Source organism: Trypanosoma cruzi, genomic scaffold (assembly GCF_000209065.1).
Source record: "Trypanosoma cruzi strain CL Brener 1047053516807 genomic scaffold, whole genome shotgun sequence".
Lineage (NCBI taxonomy): Eukaryota > Euglenozoa > Kinetoplastea > Trypanosomatida > Trypanosomatidae > Trypanosoma > Trypanosoma cruzi.
Window position 1 is genome coordinate 365,609 of NW_001849558.1, and position 22,050 is coordinate 387,658.

Sequence of the window (22,050 nt, forward strand, 5' to 3'; positions counted from 1 at the left end):
GCTGCCTCCACCGGCAGCAAAAAGACGGTGGAGTGCCCCATCCATGACAGTCATCTGCCGGTCCATTTTCTCTATTCGTTGCTGAAGGAAATTTACCCGCTCCTTAAGTGCCAGAAACTCCTCACAAGAAACCTCCACACCGCCAGTGACCCTGTCTGACTCGCCGCGGAGCAGGCCGTCCCGTGCTCCCGAAATCGCGCCGGCGTCTCGGTCCCCAGCCGAAACACACTGCAGAAGCATCTCCAGACGGTTAATGTCACGGCGACACAAACGCATTTCGCTGCGGGAAGAAATGTTTTCCTCCATCAGGCCCCTAAGTTCCGTGACCCACTGTGTGGTGGTGTCGTTCGTCGCCTCCAGCGCACCACGAAGGCGTGCAACGTGCTGGTGAATCACATCACATTCCTCAGACGTTTTTCGAGCCTGTGCTCGCACCATTTGCTCTAATTCGTCTCGAAGACCAACAACGTGAGAATCTAACTCTAACAAAGAATTTCGCACCAAATCATGGTGACGACGAACGAGCTCATCGACACGACGGTCTCCACGCTGCTGCTCTATTCTTGCTTCGTTTTGCAGGGCAAAAACAGCGTCCCGAAGATGATTCTGCTCTGATGTAATGCCTTTGACATGCTCTTCCATTTCTCTAGAAAGATTCTCTATAGGAAGCTTCGTGCCACGCTGAATTCGATCCAATGCATTCTGCATCTCTCCTAAACCCCGTCTTGATACCTCCGTGGTTTCTTTTAGCGACTCCGCAAGTTCTAGGTGAGAGTTATTCATTTCCGCCAGGCGTTGACTCATCGTCGTGTTCACCCCTTTTATGGAATCGGTCATTCTCTGTTCAAAGGCCGCTTTCCACGCTTTCATCTCATCCGCAACTATACGCCTTACATCTGATTCATCCAAGATTCTGCGTGACGGGGCAGGAATGGTGGCCGTCGTGTTGAATACAGGCGCATGGAAAAGAGACGCAGGCTCTGTTGCTTCCTTCGGTGTGGCATCTGTCATGTCCCACGCCAGAGATCCCATGGCGCTATTGCGGTAGAGTTTGTCACGCTCAATTGCTGTGCGCTCAATGATCGCCTGCATCTCCTTGTTGATGGAGTCGAGTCGTTGGCGGAAATGGTCCTCCTCGCTAGCATGGGATGAAGTCAACATAACGCCCCCGCCAAAACCAAATCCCCTCTTCTGCGTTTCAGCAAGGAGCCGACAAGCCAAGAGCAAAAAACAACAACAACATTCAAAGAGAGGAAAAAAATACACACAGACGAAGTATAAAAAAAAAAAAAAAAAAAAAGATAAAAACAGATAACACCACACTCCTGTACGTTAAGCATGGCTCCAAAACAAAACAAAACAAAAAGGCATCTCGGGCTCCAATACACATGCACAGACGCGCAATTCATGCGGTAAGAAAAAAAAAAAGGAACGAGTTACGAAAATAAAAATAAAAACATTACGGTACCATCATGCAAAGGGGAATATTGAGGAATACTTCAAGCAAACCTCCGGTGATAAGTGGAGAAATAACACTACAACAGAAACGACAATAAAAGGAAGCAAAAGTATAAAAGCAAACGCTCGTTCCAACCCGTACTCCCTCTTCCTATTCCTAGTTGGATTCAATGAAGTGAACACCAAATCCTTCCTTCTTTGGATCCATCCCCTTCTCATTCCAGTGTTTTTAAGCATTCACCGTGCAGTTAGTAATTGGCCTATACAAACTCACTGCAATTACCACACGCAGAGACACGCCAATACTCACTCATTGCTCTGTGCAGGGTACCAAACAGGGGTTGCCGGAAGAGCGGCTGTTCTGCTCCGTTCGTAGCTTTCACACAAGTATTCCGCAAGCGCTGGAGGAAATATTTTGGAAAACTCGCTTTCTATTGTTGGCTTTGATTTTTTGTAAGTAAAAAGCACCTTTTTCCTAGTTTTTTCTTCAATTACGGCGGAGAGCAATTTCCACAGTACGCTGAACGCCTTGGGGGCATCCACGAGGATCATCAATCCCAGACGCTCGGGGAAGTGATCCTGGATGGCGTGAATCACGGACAAACCCATTTTTGGGCTGCTGTCTCTGATGTGTGAGTACGTTTCAAAATCTGTGACACACACCCACTGTTCCACCCCGAGAGGCATGAGCTTCACCAAGTGGTTGAATGTGGCCACACAGTGCTTCAGTGGCTCCTTCCGATCCGGTCCCCACCGCATTGCCATAAAACAAACAGGACGGTTTTGGAGGTCCCACCCAACAAACTGCATCATGTGCCTATTCGGATCTTTTAAACAGGCCTCACATACCCAGTTGTCAGCGTCTTTTTTTCGGCGCCAATGAACAGATTTTTCCAGCATACAAAAGGATTTCTTCACGTCAAAGTTGCGGGCGATAAGGTAGCGGAGAAGCAACCAATCGTCGTCCTCAGCCTCGCTGTACCATGGGGCATCCCGGACGGCTTTCTTGAAGGAGCTTAGTATTTCCCGCTGCCCCTCTGAAAACTCCTGCAGGCGCTCCTCAAGAGTTTTCACCACTGCCGGCGGTCGCACCTTGGCGGCCTCCTCCTCCGTAGACAGAAAGAAGGGGATTTGAAACCCCGCATTCTGCTTCGGGAAAAGAAACAAATCACGTGGCAAACGCAATTCCAATGTTGAGTCGGGACTATACATCCCTTCAATTCCTTTTCTCAATGCTTGATGTTTGTTTGTTTCAAAAGCAAAACAACAACAACAAATGAATGTCAAAACATCACGGCACAATCACATACGCACACACACACACACACACACACATACACACACACACAGAGAGAGAGAGAGAGAGAGAGAGAGAGAGATATGACAAACAAACAAACAGAAGGTATGAGGATGAGGAGATAAATAAAAGCCCAAAGCGGCGGACGACGCAAGTGGCAGTTGGGAGTGAAAATATCCATCAAAGGACCTCCCGCATCGACAGATCTTTTTTTCCCTCTTTTCTTTGGCAATGCACACGACCCTTTGATGCCGTTCCCCTCCAATGGTACATTCCATATACATATATATGTATCATTTTTTGCCCTCCTCTTGACTGTGGTAAAAGGGAAAAACAGAGAATCATACATATTTATTACCGACTTTACTTTATAAGCAGGTTCACATCAAAATGCCGTCGAAGAGGTTTCGCGGCTAATTGCAAAATTGATAGATCCTTCAAACTGCTCTTCTATATGTGGCTTAAGCTTTTCCCACTCAACGCGACGAAAAAACACAAACAAATACGCTGGGATCGCTAACAGCGTACAGCCCACAATTGGGCCAATCCACAGCGCCTTGACGTCATAACCGCAACGGAAAAGAAGAAATAGACCCAGTGGCGTTCCCACAAGCGTCAATCCCACAAAAACAATAAAAACGCCAATTACCTGAAGCCCACATCCACGCAGGATGCCCAGGAAATTGGATTGGATTGAATCCAATAAATGATAAACTAAAAAAAAAGGAGTGATGCTCATAAAAATTGACACAACCTCTGGGTCCTCGGTAAATATATAGGCAATTTGCTCTTGGTACAAATACAAAAGAGATATGTTCACAAAAGACAAAGCAAATACAACAATAAATGAAAGCATGGCGTATCGCCTTCCTAACTGCGGTTTTCCCTCACCAACAGAATTTCCTACCAAGACGGTGCTGGCCATAAAAAATCCAGATACGACACTCCAGCAGAGATTCGATAACTGGCTACTAATGGCATATGCACCCAACTGCACCGAACTCATTAAACCCGCACAGACAGAATTTACTTCCATTGCACTCCACTCACTAAAGGCCATGCCAAGGGAGGGAATAGCCAGCTTTAACATTGGAATCCAGTTTTGAAACGCCGCCATATTCCAGCCACCCCATGTGTGCCGATACAGACCACTCACCCGGAGGTAGATAACGAGGGTGATGTCCATAAGAAGAAGAAGAATTACCCATCCCAGCGCAATTCCTTTATAACCTCCAAAAAACACACAAATGTACTGTACGAGGGGATTCAAAATTGCTGCCATAGCCAGCGTCAGAAAAACGGGATTCGAACGATGTTGACTCGCATAATAGCGTCGAAGAAGCTCCAAGAGCATAATCGCCGGCAATCCCAGGACACATATCAGGCAAAATGAGCCCACCTCCTCTGCCACATAGGTCGGCTCACCAATTGCTATCAAGATTGGTGTCAAACAGCTGAGTAAAATGGCTAGAGGAACACTAAAGAGCATAAGTATAATAAACATTCTCTGGGCGTAAACCCCATACATTGTGCTTCGCCGATCCAGTCCGTAGGAGTGCGACAAAAGTGTCTCCAGCGCTCCACAAAGTCCACTACCAAACGCAAATCCTGTCGCATTGAGAATGCCAATAGCGATGGAAACACTCCCAAGCTCTTGTACACCAAGATGGCCCGCAAAGAAAAACATAACGATTATAAAACTAAACTGCGAAACCTGAGAGGCTGACAGAGGAAGACCTATGCGCATTAGATCCCCAAGCAGTTGCCTCTGAGTGGGCACTGAATAATGCCCGCAGTCCGTCGACAACTGGCCGTTTGGCAGCCTTACATACGTCTCCTCCATGGTTCCCCTTTTTCACGCAAAAAGAAATAAAAGTGAAATGAAATACAGAAATAACACGTTAGAAGACCCAACGACTGCTAAAACAACCTTGCGCCAAAGAGAGACTCCCTTCAAGTCAAAAGACCAAACCCAAGACCATTGCAAAAACAATGAAAAATACCAAAAAAAATAAAAAAAAATAATAATAAATAAACTATCCAAAAAACATGAGCTCGTGAGGCAAATTTCATTAAATATTTCTTTTTTCTTTCCTTCAGTCCACCCTTCTATGCATCGCCTTTTTTTTTTTCTTTTCTCGTTGCACCGTCATGAACAGGAGGCAACACCTTCCCTGGCCTCCACCGTCACTTCCCTTGCCTCCTCGGATCCTCCCTTCCCCTCCTCCTCCTCCTCCTCCTCCAAAACCACGATACCCTCGTCGTGATGTGGCTTCAATTTTGACCAATCAATGTGCCAGTAGAGGATGTAGATGTAGGACGGAAATCCCACCGCCGTCACACCAAGGAAGGGTCCAATCCAAAGGGACTCAACGCCATACTTAACGTGGAAAAATAGATAAAACGCAACAGGCACACCAACAAGGCAGAGGGCGCAACCAATAATAAGGGCGCCAAGTTTTTGTAATCCACACCCACGCAAAATTCCCATAACTGTACTTTGAAATGTATCAAAAAGATGATATGGAAGAACAAAAAGCAACAGACGGCGATACACCACAACCACCGATTCCTCAGACGTGAAAAGATAAGGGATACGGTCTTCTAGCAGCCAACATATGGTAATATCCAATAACGCCGTAATGACCACCATTACAAGAGCCACGTTTGCTATGCGCTTTCCAAGCAAAGGTTTACCTTCACCAATGGCGTTGCCAATAAGTACGCAGACAATTATCATCGTCCCGGAAGGGATACTCCAACAGAGGCCAAACACCTGCATCGTAATGTAAAATGCGGCCAATTCGTGCGGCTCGGCAAACCCCGCGCAGATGCTAATTACCTCCAGCAGAACCCACTCGCTCAACATCATTGCCATTGAGGGAATGGCCAATTTTAAAAGGCCTTTAAGGTTTTTAAATGCATTTATATTCCAACCTCCCCATGTTTTCTTATATAAGCCGGTGCAATATGCGTACCCTACTAAAGAAAGATCAATAAAAGTATATAAAAATAACCAAGCCACGGGCGAACCTTCAAATCCAAAAAAATGAATCAAAACTATTTGTGAAATGGGATTAAAAAACGATGCTGCTACCATTACAAATGAAAGAGGCTTAGTCTCGTGTTGGCAGGCATAATAACGGGTGAGTAGTTGAAAAAGTTGTGTACTTGGAATACCAAAAGCTGCAATGTGACAAAATCGCCCAGTGTAATAAACAACTTCTTTAGTTTGTCCAATATACTCCAAAAACATATCTGCGTATATTAAAACTACCCCAAGAGGAATGCTGACAACAAGTAAAATAATTGTCATGCGCTGAGCATAAGTGCCGTACATGTACATTGTGCCTGAATTTCCACTAGACTTATGCATGCCGTACGTGTGAGATAAGACGGTTTCAAGCGCCCCACAGGAACCGGCGGCAAATGCAAACGCTGTCGCATTGATAAGTCCAAGAGCTAGTGCCGCCCCTCCCAGTTCGTTCACCCCTAAAGTTCTTCCCACGATGGCAAGGATGACTGTAATAATAAAAAACTGGATGAGTGTGGCCACACTAAGAGGAAGACCAGTCACAAGAAACTTCTTTACAATTTCCAGCGTAGTAATGTCCACTGAAAGGGGCTTTTCCTCTTCCATTCCCCCTGCGCAACCCGCTGTGGCAAAGGAATCATTAGCCACAGAATGAATGTTCACTGACATTCGTTTGATCTTTTTATCATTCTATTGGTTCCACAACATAAGGGAGAAAAAGTAAAGAGAAATTAGAAAAATTAATAATAATAATAAAAACAACCACCCAACTGAAAACACACACATACACGCAGACACACATGTGCACATGCATATATACAAATATCCCTCTCCTCTTCATCATCCGTGATTCATTTTGAACAAAAATGTAAAATCTTTTCAGTGAACTCCGCCCAGTAGACAGTTTCACCCAGATGATGGATACAACACTTTTTTTTTTTTTTTGGAAAAAGGCCTTTTGCTTTTATAGACTTCTACGTACATTTCCCTTGCCTGCCCATCATGAGGCAGTTACAGCACTCTTCCTTCCTCCCCCTCTTTGCTTCTGCTTTATTTCTTTTCCTTTTCTTCCCCCTTCCACTTTATTCACTACAGTTAACGTATAATCAACATCGGTACTTTGCTTCCCCCTTTGTATTCTTCCCTCCTCCTCCTTTCCACCCCCCACACACGCACACACACACAACTGGTGTTTGCCACCCGCACCTTTACAAATGGAAGACACAACGTCTTTTTTCCCTCGTTGTTCTTTGCTCTCACGACCCCCCTCTTTTCCAAGCCGAACACAAATAAATCCCGAAAAGGGGAGCGGAGCTGACATTTCAATTTTTTTTTTTTTTTTCGTTCTCCTTTACAGAATGTGTGGTGCAGACAAACGTCTGCCCACTTCGTCGCCCTCATCGCGTTGCATCCACACAAACAAACAAACAAAAAATAAGCGAAGAAGGGAAGAAAAGTAAAATCAAAAACAACAACAACAACAAAACATTATAAAAGGCGTCAGTGACGCACACACATGTGGGGCAATAAAAGGAAAGAAAAGAAAAAAAAAAACCTTCAATTTAAATAAAATCAGGGCGCTAATCCATGCCAACACCATAAACGCAATACACACATGTAAAAAGGAGAGAGAAAAAAAAGGAAAAGATCACAAAATGATTAGCAGAAAGTCCATTAAAAATTTATATTTTATTTTTATTATTTAAAACGGGGAGATTACGTGCCTTATATTTTATGACTCCTTTTTTTTTTTCTCTTTTTTTTTTTTTTTTTTTAGAGGCAACAATAATAATAAATCACCGTCGCCTCAATAATAATAATGAAAGGGCAATGAAACAAACACGTACTTCCAAGAAAAACAACACACATATAAATAAATATAAATATATAAATATGTATGGGTGCACGAAAAAAATAGTTGACATTCCTTCCTTCCTTCCTTCATTTTTTTTTTTTTTTTTTGTTGTTGCTGTTGTTTTTGTATTTTATTTTTGCATACAAAACGGGAAAAACACTTTTATCCCTGTTGTTTCACACATTCATTTTCTTCTCTCCCATTCCCCTTCGTTGCCGCAGTGGCGCTAATTCCCACCTCACGCCAACGTCAAATCGCCGTCTCCATGCAGGGCGCGATGTGTCACTGTTCGCCCCCCCTCCCCCAACCCTCCCAACGAAGCCTCTCCATCCAACGGGAGAAATAAACATACACGAGAAAAAAAAAAAGGAGGGGATATGAGGCGATCTGAAAGAAAAAAGAGAAGAGAAGAAAAAAGGGGAATTGGGAAAATATGAAGCACAAAACTGTTGATAACATAAGTTGATTGAACAGAAACGCGGCATACATGCGCCTCTTCTTTTCTTCTCATAACATTCCATGGATCCAGACAGAGTTTTCCCTTCCCTGTTCTTTTTGCTTCTGGCTGCCCCATTACATTTTTTTCCGCAAGTGGTCCAGCATTTCCTCCAGGCACATCAACAACTTTTTCGTTTCATCCGCAAACATCTGCATGCTCAACGTGAAGGAATGAAGCCCTTCCGCATCTGCCCCCGTGATAGGCATAACAAAGTTATCTGAAAGAGCCACCGACTCCGGGGGCTCGGGCGAGTCGTCTTCTTCTAGATTGGCTTTTGTGCCCTTTCGAAGAAGAGGAAGAATAGACCCCCCGTCGTCTACCCGTTTTCTGCCGAGTCCGCCCAGTGCCATCAACCCCTTTTCTTTGTGGGGTGCCGATTGCACGGTTGTTACGTCCGCGGTGAAAAAATCAGGCTCTTTTTTGTAACGTACATGTTTCTCCACAGAATTGCATATAATAAAAAGCATCATTTGATTCTTACGAAGGTGGAGTTCCTCGGTGGCCTGAATAAGCTCCAGAACAACTTGGATAAGCTCCATTTCCAATGACACCTGAGGATTTCGCAGGCTATAACAAAGCATGCCAACAAATCGTTGAAATGAGCGGCAGACATCCCAAGCAATCGGCTGCAGGCAATGGAGTACATGTCTTGTATCCGGAGCATAATGTTTCTGAGTTCTCAAAACTTCCCAACTGCACCAAGCTGTCCTCAACAAGCTTACGATGCGATAAAGATGATATGTTGTTTTTTCACATGACTTTGCTGGATAATCCGCATCCACAATCCCGCGTTCCGCACGAGCGAATCCCATAAACGGATAAGTTGCCTCAAGGCGGCCCTCAATTTCGTCCAGGAGTTCACTGATTTTCAACATGGGACGATCTACACGTACCATGAGACGCGTACTCGCATTTTTTAAAAAATCTGCGTCAGGCAAATTGCTACTTTCATAATGTTCATCAAGAACGATGGATTCTCTGTAAATAGGGAGAGTGCCGCAATGCATGCTATCAATTGGAAGAGGCTCTGAAAACATATCACAAAGCGAAGTCAATGCCTCGCTCACGCGTAAAAGGATGTTGATGCGTTTCTTGCGAAGGATAAGACCGGGACTTAGTGGAAGTACGATAACACTGATGGACACATAAATAAGAATACCAAAAGTGATTTGGTTCATGCGAGCCAACGTATCTTCCGTTGTCGTATGGCCCACAGTGTCTAAAGGAATCAACACAAACATGGCGTACACCGCCATGATACCATAGTCTTTGTCGGTGCGGAAAAATGTGCCTAGAAACATGAGTACGCACAGAGAGGCGACCTTTTGGACGGCTGTTGAGGAATACGACCCCGCAAAGAAGCCCATCACAGTACCGAGAATACAAGCCGTGAGTCGCACGATGGAGGCTTGCAGGGCTTCAACAGGATTGGCACCAGAAACAAAAGCAATGATATTTGGCCCAGAAAGTGACTTCTTGTCAATCCCGATAAGAAACGAAAAACCAACGGTTAATATCATCGCCGCACTCACCTTCGCAGCTTCGATCAAGCTTTGAATTTCCCTACGACGCCACTGCGTCACAAGTCGCCGGCAAAAGCGAAAAGTGTATTGGATAGGCTCCAACATGGTTTTATCCACAACTCTCTTGATGGAATTTCTCAGAAGGTGCTTCCTGCGTTGTACCTCGGAATCAAACTGCAGCATGGTGTCCCGGAAGTTAACGATGGAGAAGATAAAAAACGTCATCAGCGGGACAAATTCCTCCAAAGTACCGGGTTTATTCTCGTAAAAAAGTCTTCGACGGGCCTGGTCAAATTCGTGTTGGAGTTTCACTGTGACGTCATTCAATTCGACAAAATGACCGTGAAGCTGCCTTATCTGCCCAAAGGAGCTGGTGGAGGCAAGTTCCTCGGTGAGTTTATCGAGCGAGTTTGAGAAGCGCAAAACATGTTGTTGTATCAGCGCTCCAAAGGCCCGTGACCTCTCCGAATCATCAACCACCCACGGCTTGGACTCTAGAATGTCAAGAACCCTAGACAACCCTCTTAGGTTCGCACGAAGTCGTTCAAAGAGTTTCACCTTGGCTTCCCGTACCTCCCACGGCTCAAAACCCTCAAAAATAAACTCATAAAAGGAATCCTCATGTGCGGTACGAAATCTTTGCATCAGCAGATCGATTGCCGCGGTCATCATGCGGACTTTGGTCATTGCCATATTCCGCGTAACATTCGATTCTGACCAGAAGCAGGAAGACATGCCAGTCAACGCCGTGCCTGTGTTTCGAGCAATTTCAGCAAGAGCGCGATGGGCTTTATTTTTCGAAAAAACCGGGTAGGGCAGAAAGGTGGCGACAAGACAAAGACCTGTGCCAATGCACCAATCCGACATCACCCGTGATGGGTATACGGTGCCGCGCTGAGGATCCATAAGAATTCCAAACATGCAACTGTTAAACAAAAGAAGACAGATACGTCGAACCATGTTTTCCGTGAATGTCGCCATAAGAAACAACAACAGGGTGTAGAAGAAACACCATCCTATGATATAATTACCAAGATTGGCAGCTGCCCCAATAGTGGCAAGCGGCAGCCAGATACAACCAGCACGAGTCCAGGTGACCACGTATGCTAGACCCTCACCCACCGTCACCTTGGAAGCCAGCACAGCCGCAGAAAGACAGTGCGTCTTTGATACAAATGGCGAGTTGGGTAACTCCGCCGCAATAAGTGAGGCAGGGAGTAGAACGGCAAAGAGTGTGATGCGTAGCGCAAACTCCGACTGCCTCCAAAATTTCACAGAACGAAACGAATCAAAAAACGTACACTGTTCCAACCCCCCCGGTTTGCGCAGATGCCAGGGAACGTTTAGAACACTTTCACGGCGGCTCTGATCAAACGGATATCGCGGCACATACCTCGGAAGGCCAAAACTACCATTCCCCTTGTGATAATTTTGCTTGTCGATGGCGTCATCAAAAGAAGACATCTCTCCATCCAATGAAATAAGACCCTCGGAAATCGTGGTGTTTTTGTCATTATTTCTTCTGCCATCACCATTTCCTTTTTCCGCGTGGTGCCCGGGCATGGGTGTTTCTTTGCCTCCAATTTTATTCGCCTAAAAAACAAACAAACGATCAAAAGGAAATATTAATTGCGCTTGTATTTGTGGCGGCCACTGTCTTTGTCTTTATAAACCTCCTTTTCCACTCAACGGACACACGCACGCACAAAAAAAAAAAAAAAGAACAAACAGTTTCCCCTCAAGAAAAGGTTGAGGCACACTGAGATGCACCACACGACGCATAAGTACATCCATTACAGCCCTGTTCACTCAAAGATTCCCTTCAATAATGACAGCAATCCACACGGACCCCACTTCTTCTGGCAGCTCGCAAGGCGGAGAGTGCCGCTGCAAACTTGGGTGGCTGTTTCTTGTAGGCCACCTTCTCTTTTGCATGTGACGGCATCGCAAAATCCGTGAGGCGCAATTGCTGTTGTTTACGCTCATTGTTACGCTGCAATTCTCTCGCCAGGAATGCCTTTTGAGCCAACTCCAGCCGTTGCTGGCATGTGACATCGCCAAGCAAACCGTGCATTCCTGCAAAGGTCCGCAGACGATTCCACTCAGGGGATGCCACCGCAAACGGCCTCATATCCGCATCCACGGTGGCGTTAAAAAAAGCATCCACAACAGGCACTTGCGGAAAATCAGCGGCCACCCGCAACGTGCTCCACCTCCTCCAGTTCAAGTAGGACTGCAAGAGGACGCCTTCTTCTTCCCATACAAAACGCCGCTGTGCCACAGCATCCCTCCACCGTTTCAACATGTCCAACACGTGCGAGGGGCCCTGAACACTTTCCTGATGCCAAAAGGCAGTTATGATCCGTAGCGCCTCCAACAAAGACACTCCATCCACACCCTCGGCGTAGTCACATCCAAGCAAAAGCGCAAGCGCGACCAAAACGTCCTTGTCCACGCCACACATCGCCAAATCACTCTGACGATATACCACCACATAACGGTTCTTCGAGAAAAAACCACGCAGGACAACATTGGCGCCATGCACAATGACATCACTATCCTCTGAGAACACCGCATCCACAAGCCGCTGTTGACTCAGGAAGGCGCACTGTGCATCCGCCTCGTGGGGACTCAAGACAAATGGAATCCCACAACAATCCAGCAGCTCCAAAATCTCCAAAAGTTCAAACGGTATAACTTGATGTGCCTTCGCACCTTTTGTTATCGGCTTTGGCAGAAGTGTCTGTGGCGGGTGGGAAGGCGATGGCGTCTCCAGTGATCTTGTGACATCCACTGCACCCATCAAGTTCTTCGTGACGGGTGAAGACGACCCCTCCCTAGTCGTCTCCTCAACGGAACCAATAGAAGCTGCTTTAGGCCGCTCAATGCCGTCGTCAGAAACCTCGCGGTGCCTCCTTTTGGTTTCGGCGCCACTTTGGCAAATTAGTTGGGTGCCGGGATTCCACAGCTGGACCGAGTCATCATGATCACTGTTACTGTGGCCGCTACCGCCACTGCTGTCCCCCTCGTTGCAAAAAGAAAGAATATCATCACACGTTGCCATATCCTTTTCCAACCACGTGTCGCAAGAGTCATCATGCAAAGAATGAATCGTTATTTCCTCCATTTCACGGAGACGATCCGGAAACGTCTCTGTGTGACCTCCCACGATTACAACGGAACCCCTGCTGCTAGTTATGCCGGTGGACACTGTTTCGTAGTCATTAATACTGGTTTTGTCATCATCAGAGATCACCAGTGAAGCTTCTTCACTAGACAAGCTAGAAAGGCTCATGTAAGCCGGGGGATTAGTATCCTTCTCAGGCAGCACGGCGGCCTTTATGGGTCCATTTATTTTGTCTTCCAAGACCCCTCGCGGACCCATGAAGAGTGAAGTGCTAGAGTAAAAAAGTAAATTGGCCTCGACGCACATTTCACCGCGCTTCCTTTCTTCGATCCATTCCTCCGCCTCTGTTAAGAAAGAATTCGTCAGGGTTCTCGAAATGGCATCGGGTTCCAAGACAATTTCACGCCGTCTTTTTCGCAACAAACTTCGCGGATTAGTACTACAGCATCCAGTCGCGGTGTCAGAGATGTTGGTTAGTGACGAACGTTGCAACATTCCGGCGTCCGTTTCCTTCTTGGGGCTTGGTGGCCGCCCCGCTGTCTTCACTGGGCCCTTTTGATCCAACGCCTGTACATTCAACAAACCTGAAGCCAACTGCGCCTTGACGATCTGCTGAGCACGACGGGTGAGAGCCGACCGTTCCAGTGCTGCCCGACGCTCCGCTCGCCGACGCCTCTCCGTCGATTTCAAATCCGTGGCAGTGCCATCAAACACAAAAACAGGCTCAATACCATAAAAAAGAAGTTTCAGGATACGCAAGAAAAATCCCTCCAAAATGCATTGCTCCATATTTTCACCGGATGTGCATTTTGCCCGAAATTGGCTCATCCAAATGCTCGCGTCAATCGCAACCCGCTTGCCACGCCAGTCGCTCGGTTGGGTCACTTCTCCAAAGGTGTCAAGGAGGCGCCAGAGCCCATGCACTCCCATTTTGCCCCGCGGCAAAGGCCTACGCGACTGTGCTCCTTAATTGCCTCCCACACAAACTAACTTTTTTTTTTTCTGCAACAGAAAGACAACAACAAAAACAACGGAAAAAGAAACAAGCGCAGGAAACAAAAAAACGCCCATTTTCGTACATATCCCTCAATGTGTGAACTAGCAAAAACACGCGCTCGCCTGTAGGGAATGACAACGTGAGAGAGAATTGAAGTCCAATATGCGATTAAACACATTCTTTTACTCGAGTATGGGCAAGAAATTCCTTATCAAGCTTGGTGATCTTTGTTGTTTTTGCACCCCCCGTCTTGCGAAAGCGGCCCTGAAGGAATTTTCGATGCATGCTTGTTCCTTTTTTCCTGTTTACCATCTCTCTCTCGACCACCAGTAGTTCCACCTCCTCAAATCCAGAGTCCTTAAATAACTGTCGCACTTCCGCAAGTGAAAAGAAGTGGCTCAAGGTTCCATTGCTGCGAGTAAAGGTATTCTCTTCCACCCGGCGATGGGTACCGAACCGTTTCTCCGCGTGATCATTGACGCAGTAGTCACGAAAAAAAATGGTACCCCCTTCGGCCATACAAAATGCCACACGTCGCAGCACAACCAAGTGTTTCTCCACCGGGATAGAGCATAAAACAAAGATCATCGAAACAAAATTAACTGAGCTCTCAGCAATAGCAAGAGGGCTTGCAGAAGTTGACCCTGCAACAGAAATGTCCTCCTCAACTGGATCCAAAACACAAAAAGAGAGTTTTTCTTGGCAATTCTCGGGTAGAGAATGTCGCTTCTCTTGCAGCAACGCAATGGCCACAAAAGAGATATCAAACCCAACAAGACGCCATCCATTAACCTCGCCGTATTCCTCAAGAATCGGAAGGATAGCATTGCCCACGCCACATCCAACCTCCATCCAAATAATATCTGTTGCTGTAAGCGAGGACTCTTCTTTGAGTCGCTCAAGCGTTTCGCGAAGCTCGTGAAATTCACTTATGATGTAATGGCGATCGCGGTACCCGTTCACTGTATTGTGGCGGTAGTAGACGTCCCAGTGCTCCTTCTGCGCTGTTGTTCTTTTCTGTAGTGCATGTGCCAATTGACGCGCTGTGTAGGGACGATAATCCACAACAAACGGTGGGTCCCGTGGGCGTTTGCGCGTCTCTTCACTGCAGTGCAACTCTTCAGCAGGCATCTTCAGACCTTTTCCTTTGCTTTCCTTTGGCCCGCGGGCCTGCAGTAAATAATAAAAAAAGGAGAGCATAATTTATTTACTTTTCGGTATGCTTGGATGTCCCGTTCAACAATTTTTTTTCTTTCCCTCCACATCCTCCTCCTTTTCCCCTTTGCAATGCTGCTGCTGCCCATGTGCTGTTCCAGCGAACAATTCCAAACCAACGTTGCAGCACACATTTCGGCTAAACGTCTAGTTTAATGTGTCCCTCAGCAAAGGGATTGTACAGCACCGTGGTCCCAACAAGCTTCGCATCCTTGTCGAGAACGTTGTACTTGTCATCGACCCGGAGCTCCTCAAGTTTTTTAAGAGTTCTTTCGCTCTCACCGTCGTTCCACGCCAAGTCCACACATCCAAACGCGGTGTGTTTCGTGTCAAGTGACGGGCAGGGTTGAAAGATGATGAAGAACTGGGATGCGTTCGTGTTGGGCTTGTTGCCCCTGTGGGCCATAGACACAACCCCGCGGCTGTCGTGGTGCACAGTTCCAAGGCCCTCATCGTCAAAATACCGCTGCTCCGGTGCAAAAACGGATTCCCCGCCCTTCCCCGTTCCGGTTGGATCGCCTGTCAAGACAAACGCGTTCGTAACGCATCGGTGGAAGAGGCAGCCATCGTAGTAGGAGGAGGCACAGAGCGCAAGGAAGTTGAAGCACGCCTTTGGGCAGTCCGTGTAGCGGAGATGAATAAGCAAACTGCCCCTCGTTGTAGAAATAACAACAGACATGCAGATCTTACAAACAGACACACAGAGACGCCAAGCAAAAAATATGTGCAAAAATCAACTTCGTACTTGTCTCTTGCGACTCCCCCTTGCCACCTTTTCGCAGTTGTGTTGTTTATTCTCTTTTCCCTCCCGTCCCTCCTCGACGAAGGAAGCAAACTGAGCCAAAACAAACGTACACACGGTGCCGTGAGAGAAAAAAAAAAGGACTAAAAGAAAAATATCACACAACAGTGAAGCACGCCCCAATAGCTGCCGTCGTGTGAGATGAGGAACCACGCACGGAAATAGACATACAAAAACACACACAAAGCAACAAAACAAAGCAAAAAAAAAAAAAAAAAAAACAGACTCAAAGATATATATAAAACAAAAGGGGAACGAGGAAGGGCAATTGGTGTGGCAAGACAGCGCCCATGAGGTCAAATCAAGTTACACTCATCGACATTCCACGCGAGTAACGACGCCGGGGCGTTGCCCCGCACTTTCGTTCCCCCACCTACAACATATATATACAGACATCAACACTTAAGCGCAAATTCGTGCACATGTGCCCACGTCACGTCTCAACTTTTCTCTCTTTCTCTTTCTCGGTCTCTCCTCGGTAAAAAAGCTGATTGAAGGGAAAAAACACATGCGCCCTTTTACTTTCCCCCCACTCCTCCCCTCGCAAAAACAGCACCCATGTACATACATACACAGAGAGAGAGAGAGAGAAAAAAAAAAAAAAAGAGAAGAACAACATAATAAGAGAGTCCAAGAAAGGACAGACACAGACATACACACAACGAAAAAAAAAAAAAAAACTCATTCCACACCCAACTTCTTCGTCCCTCACAATACTCACCCCAAACACAAGAAACGTCTGCCCCAGTTTCCTCCTAATACATCCCTCTCTCGCTCATACTGCACCGTTTCTAATTCTTTACTCCCTCTTGTCTTCCTTTATTTCCCACCTCAGGACTAAATAAATAAATAAATAAATAAATAACGGTAAAGAAATCCTCAATTGCGCATGCCATTGCCATTAGAAGTCTCAAAAGCAGCGGTGGAAGCCCAGCAATAGTGTTTTGAATAAGTGGGTAAATGAACGCGTGTGCAGTCGTTTGCATATAAATATACACACAAAATTTATATAATTAACAAAGGTATAAGACCGTCCTAGAAAATGTGTATAATGACTAAGTAGCAAAACGCATCAGTAAATAAAAAGAATACAACAGCGTTGGCAAGAGAATGGTTGAGAATGGAGCCGGCAAACAGCTATATATAAAATTCAATATTACTCGTGCATTCCATCCTCCTCTCTCTCTCTCTCCCCGTAACCCTTTCTTGACCAACCATGCAAGGTGGATTCACAAAAAAAAGGTGTCTCCAGTTTAGGGGGTTGAAGCCTCTGTTGACTGCTTCTTTTGTACCTTTGACTTCAGCGAAGGGTTCTTCGACAGGTAATTCTCCACCGCCGCCTGAATTGTTTCCTGTGCCAGCATGGAGCAGTGAAGCTTGACTGGGGGAAGTGAGAGTTCCTCCGCTATTTTCTTGTTCGTCAGCTTCAGTGCCTCTGACCATGTTTTTCCCCGAATTGCTTGGGACGCGTACGAGGAGGCGGCAATCGCGCTTCCGCAACCAAAGGCTTTAAACTTTACATCTTCAATGACGCCTGTGTCGGGGTTCACTTTCACCTGCATTTGTGTCATGTCACCACACTCGGGTGCACCGCGAAGCCCTGTTCCCACGTTCGGGTCGGTCTTGTCAAGTTTTCCCATGTTCCGGGGGTTGTTGTAGTGGTCCTCCACCAACGCGCTGTAGAGTGTGCGCAGGGATGCCACCGCTGCGTTGGCGGCAAGTGGAGTGCTTGTGAAGCGACGCATGTGTCTCCTCGTTTTATCTCTTCCCCTGCCCGATTCCTCACTACTTTTTTCTCCTTCCTGCCCTTCTCTTCCTCTCCGATGCCTAACGACAAATATTTACGGCAAGTATCCGCCTCTTTTATTGTTATTTTTATTTTTTTTTGTTATTATTCCCTTTTCCTTCAATGGCTCCCCACCTACGCGGAAGTGCGGGGGAACCGAACAAAAGGGAAAAATAAAAAAGGAAGAAAGGAGAATGGAAAAAAAGACATGCAGGCGGAAGCCAAACACTCAGAAACAACAACAACCACAACAGTCACCACCGTTGAGAGACCGACAGGCCGCCGCTGCGGAGAGTAAAAAAATAGCAGGCACGAAAGAAAAAAAAAGTTTAACAAAAAAAAAAAAAATAAAAAAAGTCGCCCTGCTATAACTGGCAATGCGAAAACTCAATTTAACTCCAATATACGAGGAGGAGGGCGCCCGTGCACGTTACTTTCACCGTCCGAAGAACTCGTGTCGTTTTCCAACTCGTCGGCATCAAAAACGGCAATGGATTCGTCGTCAGATTCAAAATCCGCCTTTTCTCCACTTCCCAAAGACAACCGGCAGCGTGTGGCCGCGGCAACAGAAGCAGTCGGCATGTTGCAGTCCGTTGAGAGGGCACCCAAAAGGTTCAACATCGCCTGCGCCTCACGCACCCGCTTTCGGTCCATCGCCACATGGTTCTTCGCCGTCGGCATGAACACACCATCCACTGCCGTGACGTCACTGGCGGGCTCGCATGGCTCCAGGACGCCCGCCACAACGCTCAGATGCACCTCCATTAAATCCGTTTCGCCATCATCGTATGGTGTTTCCATCACAACAGGCGGAACATCCGCCGCATGGTCCAAAAACGCCTCCACATCCCGTGTGAGTCTTGCGAGCGTGTTCTTCTCCTTGTCGCTGCATAACTTGTTGTTTTCTTGCCGCAAAAGGCTCGCCACACGATATGCGGACGTTGACATGGGAAAACACAATTAGAGTCCCCTTTTTTTTGTTCTTGTTGTTGCTGTCGTTTGTGCGTGAGTGCAGTAAAATAATCAAAAAGTTATAAAAGAGATGCAAACACACACACACGCACAGACAAGAAGAAAACAACAACAACATCGTACTATCCGTTGCAGAAACAAATATACACGTATGTATGGCACATGGGGGCATCAGTGTGGGAGAGAGGTAAAAGCGTCTAATAGAGCCCAGTATTCAACACAGTGTCATTGTGTTTCCAATTCTCCCCATTAATCTTCCGCATTGATTCCGTTTCTATGCGTAAACGTAAGGGCATGTCTTCTTCGTCACTGCGTTCGGCTTCGTCACTCCGCTTCTCATTACTCACTTTTTCATCTCCACAGCAACAACAACAAAACATGCATACAAAGAAAGGCGGGCAGACAGTAAAACTCATAAGAAATAATAATAATAAAGAGATTAATTATTTAAAGGTTAAAGAATAAATAAATAAAATTTTCACACATACATGTATCTACCAATATCTTAATATTATTATATATATAGAAGGAGATGCGAAAATGTAAGAAAAAGATACAGCAATTGAAGCGTTAAAGGGTGCGGATAGATAATAATAATAAAACGTTAGTTACCCTCCCGCTCCCATTACAGCAGTACAGGAAATAAAAATAATGAAATGATCCACGCGGCGCCCACCAAAAGTAAATGGCGACAGCCTTCATTCCCACCTAAGAAGTTTTGCCTCTAGGTATATTCCAACAGAAACGCATTCCACGCCTCCACGACCATATTGGCCTCCGCAGCAGTAGAAGCCTCCAAAAGAAAGGCATGTGAGCACGACACCACGCAGACAAGTCGATCCAGAAACGCACCTTGTAGTTGCAAAGCGTGCGTCCATTTTTCCTCAGTTCCCATCGAAACGTGATCAATGCTGCTCAGTGCCATCGCTCGACACCCTTCACCATACACACCCATCACTTCCTCCAATGTAGAGAGCCCTCTCTGTCGTGTCGAATACCGCATCTCAAATTCCTGCGCAGGAATGCACACAAAATATGCACCGTCTTCTGTCACGCACGCATAGTGCTTGGAACCGCCGTGGCCTTGGACGGCGTGCTTCGTAAAAAGTGTAGGCTCCATCAAAAATTCACCGGCCGATGGTGAATTCCCACCCTTCACCTTACGTCTCAGTTTCTTCCGCTTGGACACCGCATTCCATTCTCGCGACGACGCACCGAAAGAACTTCCACGGCGCAAGCGATTTGTTGGCCGTTCGTTTCTAAAAAATTCTTCGTTACTCAGTGAGGAAAATCTAGCGTCTTTATAATAAAAATTGCGTCCTGTCGAGTGTCGGTAAGCCGGCGAGTGTATCACAGAGTCAAGTTCACGCACATGTTCTTTCACGATATGAGGACTGACTCCTCGGTTCATCCCCGCATATGCGGAATCTACAGAATTCCGCACACTCGCTAGCTTAAGAGGGAGTACATCTCTTGCACCGTTGCGATCATTCACGTTTATTGGTCCAGGACTCTCCACGCTAATTGACCTCCCCAATACGCTTCTAGCACCAGATGCACTGCGTCGCGGCGTCACTGCCACTGCGGCCTCAATGGGGCGGTAATAACCGTCTTTCGCACGCGATGGAAAAAGTACAGAGGGAGTGTCGATCCCAGCCGAGAGCACTACAGAAGAAGGGTTTTCGTGTGAAGCATCACTTGAAGATAAGTGAATAATTCGATCGATAATTGACTCTGCCAATTTCCTTTGATGACTGCGTTGACGTCTGGATCCACCATGGGACTGCTCTAAGGATGATAACTTTGATCGGTTTTGACTTTCCAACGGCAACCCTGAATTGCCAGGCAATCGCCATGAGGGTTGAAAAAGCGTTTCATCTGTATGACAACGGTTGGTGTGTGCCACCAAGTCCCTACATTTTACCTCTACTCCCTTCTCAATACTCATTTCGCCCCGTCTTGCTGCATCCGCATCGGAATTCGTCGGTTTCATCTCAAAAAAGCAATCATATCGGTACGCTCGATTTTTACTTCCTTCTGAAAATAAAACCGGCATCTCGTGGTTAGACGACAATAATTCATTGGGCGCCGGAGCCATCACCGGCCGTCTTACAGGGCTATTCCTTGAATTGGTTTCAACGTAGGTTTGGGAAACCGCATCTTCTTTATAAGACAATTCTTGACGTCCATCGCTTAATGCAACTTCTGCACAGAAGGAGTGATCCTCCTCTACGGGCATAAAACGCCCAAACAGCCCTTTCTCAGCAGCGTCTGCCAATGATGACTCCTGGGGTAGCTCTCGAGGAAGAAAATCCGCCTTATGCAGCCTCTCATGTTCCATGACTGATCGATCCTCAGAAGCCACGGAAATGGAAGGTAGACGAGTCTCTATTCCCCCCAAAGCGGCCGTTGAAGAAACGTCGTATGGTGAACTGGGTACAATAACGTGCTGGGGTTCGTTATCCAAGGCAGAGGGAATTTGTTCCCCTTTAGACATTGTGCCAGAATATAAGGTCGGCCCTTTTCGCATTTCCTTTATTGTATCAACATCGGGTTCGGGAAGTCTTATTTTTGGTTCACTTGTCTCGCTCACCGCGGCAACCTCATTGATATGCGGAGAAATTGGCAGAAATGCATCATTTTCGTTCAGATGTGTAAGCAGATTTCTTTCAGTTTCGCCATTATGCACCATCGACAGTTGAGTTGGACGGGCGAAGTTAAGGGAAGTGGCCATCGACTGTAATTTTTTCGTGCCATCATTTCCTTCTCGCACGACGATCCCTTCAATTACTTCTGCATCTTTATTATTTGTTGTTTCATTACTCAGAGGGTCATGGTGGCCATTATTCCCCAGCATCTCCTCGGCACTGCCTGTGTGGTTTTCATCGTTTTTATGAAGCACGTCCTTTTTTCCTCCCCATTCGGACAAACCGCTGGTGCCATTCTCTGAGATGTAAACTGAAGGCTCTGGTGAAGACCGCGTCATTATTACCGACGATAACTTTTCCGTCGACGAGAAATTGCCTTTTTTACCAGACAATGCGAGCTGAATGGCGTCAAGCCACTGAAGACACTCCCGAGAGTCAGGGGCAATTAACGAAACCTGCGCCGCCTCGCCAAGGTGCAACTTGACGGTGTGAGGTGCCATGTGCATCACGGAGGTCACCGTGGAAAACTTGATGTAGTCCGCTGGGGCGCCACCACGCAAAGTGAGGCCCACGATGAGTGTTGGCGAGAGCTCCGAGTAAAGAACCGATGGAGTCGGCGAAGACGCTACCGTCGTCCCTTTCACCCACGTCAGGCTCCCGCTCATTGAGGCGTGCCTCCAGTCCATGGCACCACCCGCACACTCCTCTTCTTTATGTGTGTGCATGGAGCGGTTTTTGTCAGTTTGCGGTGAAGCAAAAAAATAAAACACACAATAAGAAACCAAAAAAAAAAAAAAAAAAAAAAAAAAAATTGTTTCAAGTTGCCCAACGCAGCCA

General features: G+C 46.5%; 11 protein-coding genes across 11 annotated transcripts, besides 23 other annotated features; all 11 read right to left on the reverse strand.

Moving 5' to 3' along the window:
* Tc00.1047053510667.4 (hypothetical protein, conserved) lies at positions 1-1,161 on the reverse strand (the record flags this gene model as incomplete). The annotated part of the gene is made up of 1 exon (XM_808048.1): positions 1-1,161. A coding segment is annotated over one exon (1,161 nt), but the record flags the coding sequence as incomplete, so codon positions are not given.
* Positions 1-15,158: a sequence feature (heterozygous, non-Esmeraldo-like haplotype).
* Positions 1,280-1,308: a microsatellite.
* Positions 1,346-1,365: a microsatellite.
* On the reverse strand, positions 1,765-2,670 carry Tc00.1047053510667.10 (hypothetical protein, conserved; the record flags this gene model as incomplete). The annotated part of the gene is made up of 1 exon (XM_808035.1): positions 1,765-2,670. The coding sequence occupies one exon, from the start codon at positions 2,668-2,670 to the stop codon at positions 1,765-1,767; it is 906 nt and encodes a 301-aa protein (XP_813128.1).
* Positions 2,762-2,807: a microsatellite.
* Positions 2,807-2,837: a microsatellite.
* Tc00.1047053510667.14 (membrane transporter protein, putative) lies at positions 3,141-4,598 on the reverse strand (the record flags this gene model as incomplete). The annotated part of the gene is made up of 1 exon (XM_808049.1): positions 3,141-4,598. The coding sequence occupies one exon, from the start codon at positions 4,596-4,598 to the stop codon at positions 3,141-3,143; it is 1,458 nt and encodes a 485-aa protein (XP_813142.1).
* Positions 4,760-4,791: a sequence feature (AT_rich).
* Tc00.1047053510667.20 (hypothetical protein, conserved) lies at positions 4,905-6,458 on the reverse strand (the record flags this gene model as incomplete). The annotated part of the gene is made up of 1 exon (XM_808036.1): positions 4,905-6,458. One exon carries the CDS (start codon positions 6,456-6,458, stop codon positions 4,905-4,907), a length of 1,554 nt encoding a protein of 517 aa, XP_813129.1.
* Positions 4,970-4,998: a microsatellite.
* Positions 6,525-6,548: a sequence feature (AT_rich).
* Positions 6,566-6,610: a microsatellite.
* Positions 7,203-7,275: a sequence feature (A-rich).
* Positions 7,463-7,497: a sequence feature (AT_rich).
* Positions 7,532-7,564: a microsatellite.
* Positions 7,657-7,684: a sequence feature (AT_rich).
* Positions 7,735-7,783: a microsatellite.
* Tc00.1047053510667.30 (hypothetical protein, conserved) lies at positions 8,218-11,229 on the reverse strand (the record flags this gene model as incomplete). The annotated part of the gene is made up of 1 exon (XM_808037.1): positions 8,218-11,229. The coding sequence occupies one exon, from the start codon at positions 11,227-11,229 to the stop codon at positions 8,218-8,220; it is 3,012 nt and encodes a 1,003-aa protein (XP_813130.1).
* Positions 11,489-13,723, reverse strand: Tc00.1047053510667.40 (DNA repair protein RAD2, putative; the record flags this gene model as incomplete). Its single annotated transcript, XM_808038.1, has 1 exon — positions 11,489-13,723. One exon carries the CDS (start codon positions 13,721-13,723, stop codon positions 11,489-11,491), a length of 2,235 nt encoding a protein of 744 aa, XP_813131.1.
* Positions 13,959-14,990, reverse strand: Tc00.1047053510667.50 (hypothetical protein, conserved; the record flags this gene model as incomplete). Its single annotated transcript, XM_808039.1, has 1 exon — positions 13,959-14,990. One exon carries the CDS (start codon positions 14,988-14,990, stop codon positions 13,959-13,961), a length of 1,032 nt encoding a protein of 343 aa, XP_813132.1.
* Positions 15,145-15,684, reverse strand: Tc00.1047053510667.60 (peptidyl-prolyl cis-trans isomerase (cyclophilin), putative; the record flags this gene model as incomplete). Its single annotated transcript, XM_808040.1, has 1 exon — positions 15,145-15,684. One exon carries the CDS (start codon positions 15,682-15,684, stop codon positions 15,145-15,147), a length of 540 nt encoding a protein of 179 aa, XP_813133.1.
* Positions 15,159-15,445: a sequence feature (areas merged during assembly that could not be assigned to a particular haplotype. This can correspond to areas where the two haplotypes were merged or to regions with more than two copies in the genome that were merged during assembly.).
* Positions 15,446-22,050: part of a sequence feature (heterozygous, non-Esmeraldo-like haplotype) that runs on past the window's edge.
* Positions 15,999-16,028: a microsatellite.
* Positions 16,382-16,487: a sequence feature (A-rich).
* Positions 16,646-16,672: a microsatellite.
* Tc00.1047053510667.70 (iron-sulfur cluster assembly protein, putative) lies at positions 17,061-17,552 on the reverse strand (the record flags this gene model as incomplete). The annotated part of the gene is made up of 1 exon (XM_808041.1): positions 17,061-17,552. One exon carries the CDS (start codon positions 17,550-17,552, stop codon positions 17,061-17,063), a length of 492 nt encoding a protein of 163 aa, XP_813134.1.
* Positions 17,669-17,703: a sequence feature (T-rich).
* Positions 17,908-17,949: a sequence feature (A-rich).
* Positions 17,981-18,541, reverse strand: Tc00.1047053510667.80 (hypothetical protein, conserved; the record flags this gene model as incomplete). Its single annotated transcript, XM_808042.1, has 1 exon — positions 17,981-18,541. One exon carries the CDS (start codon positions 18,539-18,541, stop codon positions 17,981-17,983), a length of 561 nt encoding a protein of 186 aa, XP_813135.1.
* Positions 18,985-19,044: a sequence feature (AT_rich).
* On the reverse strand, positions 19,290-21,938 carry Tc00.1047053510667.90 (hypothetical protein, conserved; the record flags this gene model as incomplete). Its single annotated transcript, XM_808043.1, has 1 exon — positions 19,290-21,938. The coding sequence occupies one exon, from the start codon at positions 21,936-21,938 to the stop codon at positions 19,290-19,292; it is 2,649 nt and encodes an 882-aa protein (XP_813136.1).
* Positions 21,997-22,024: a microsatellite.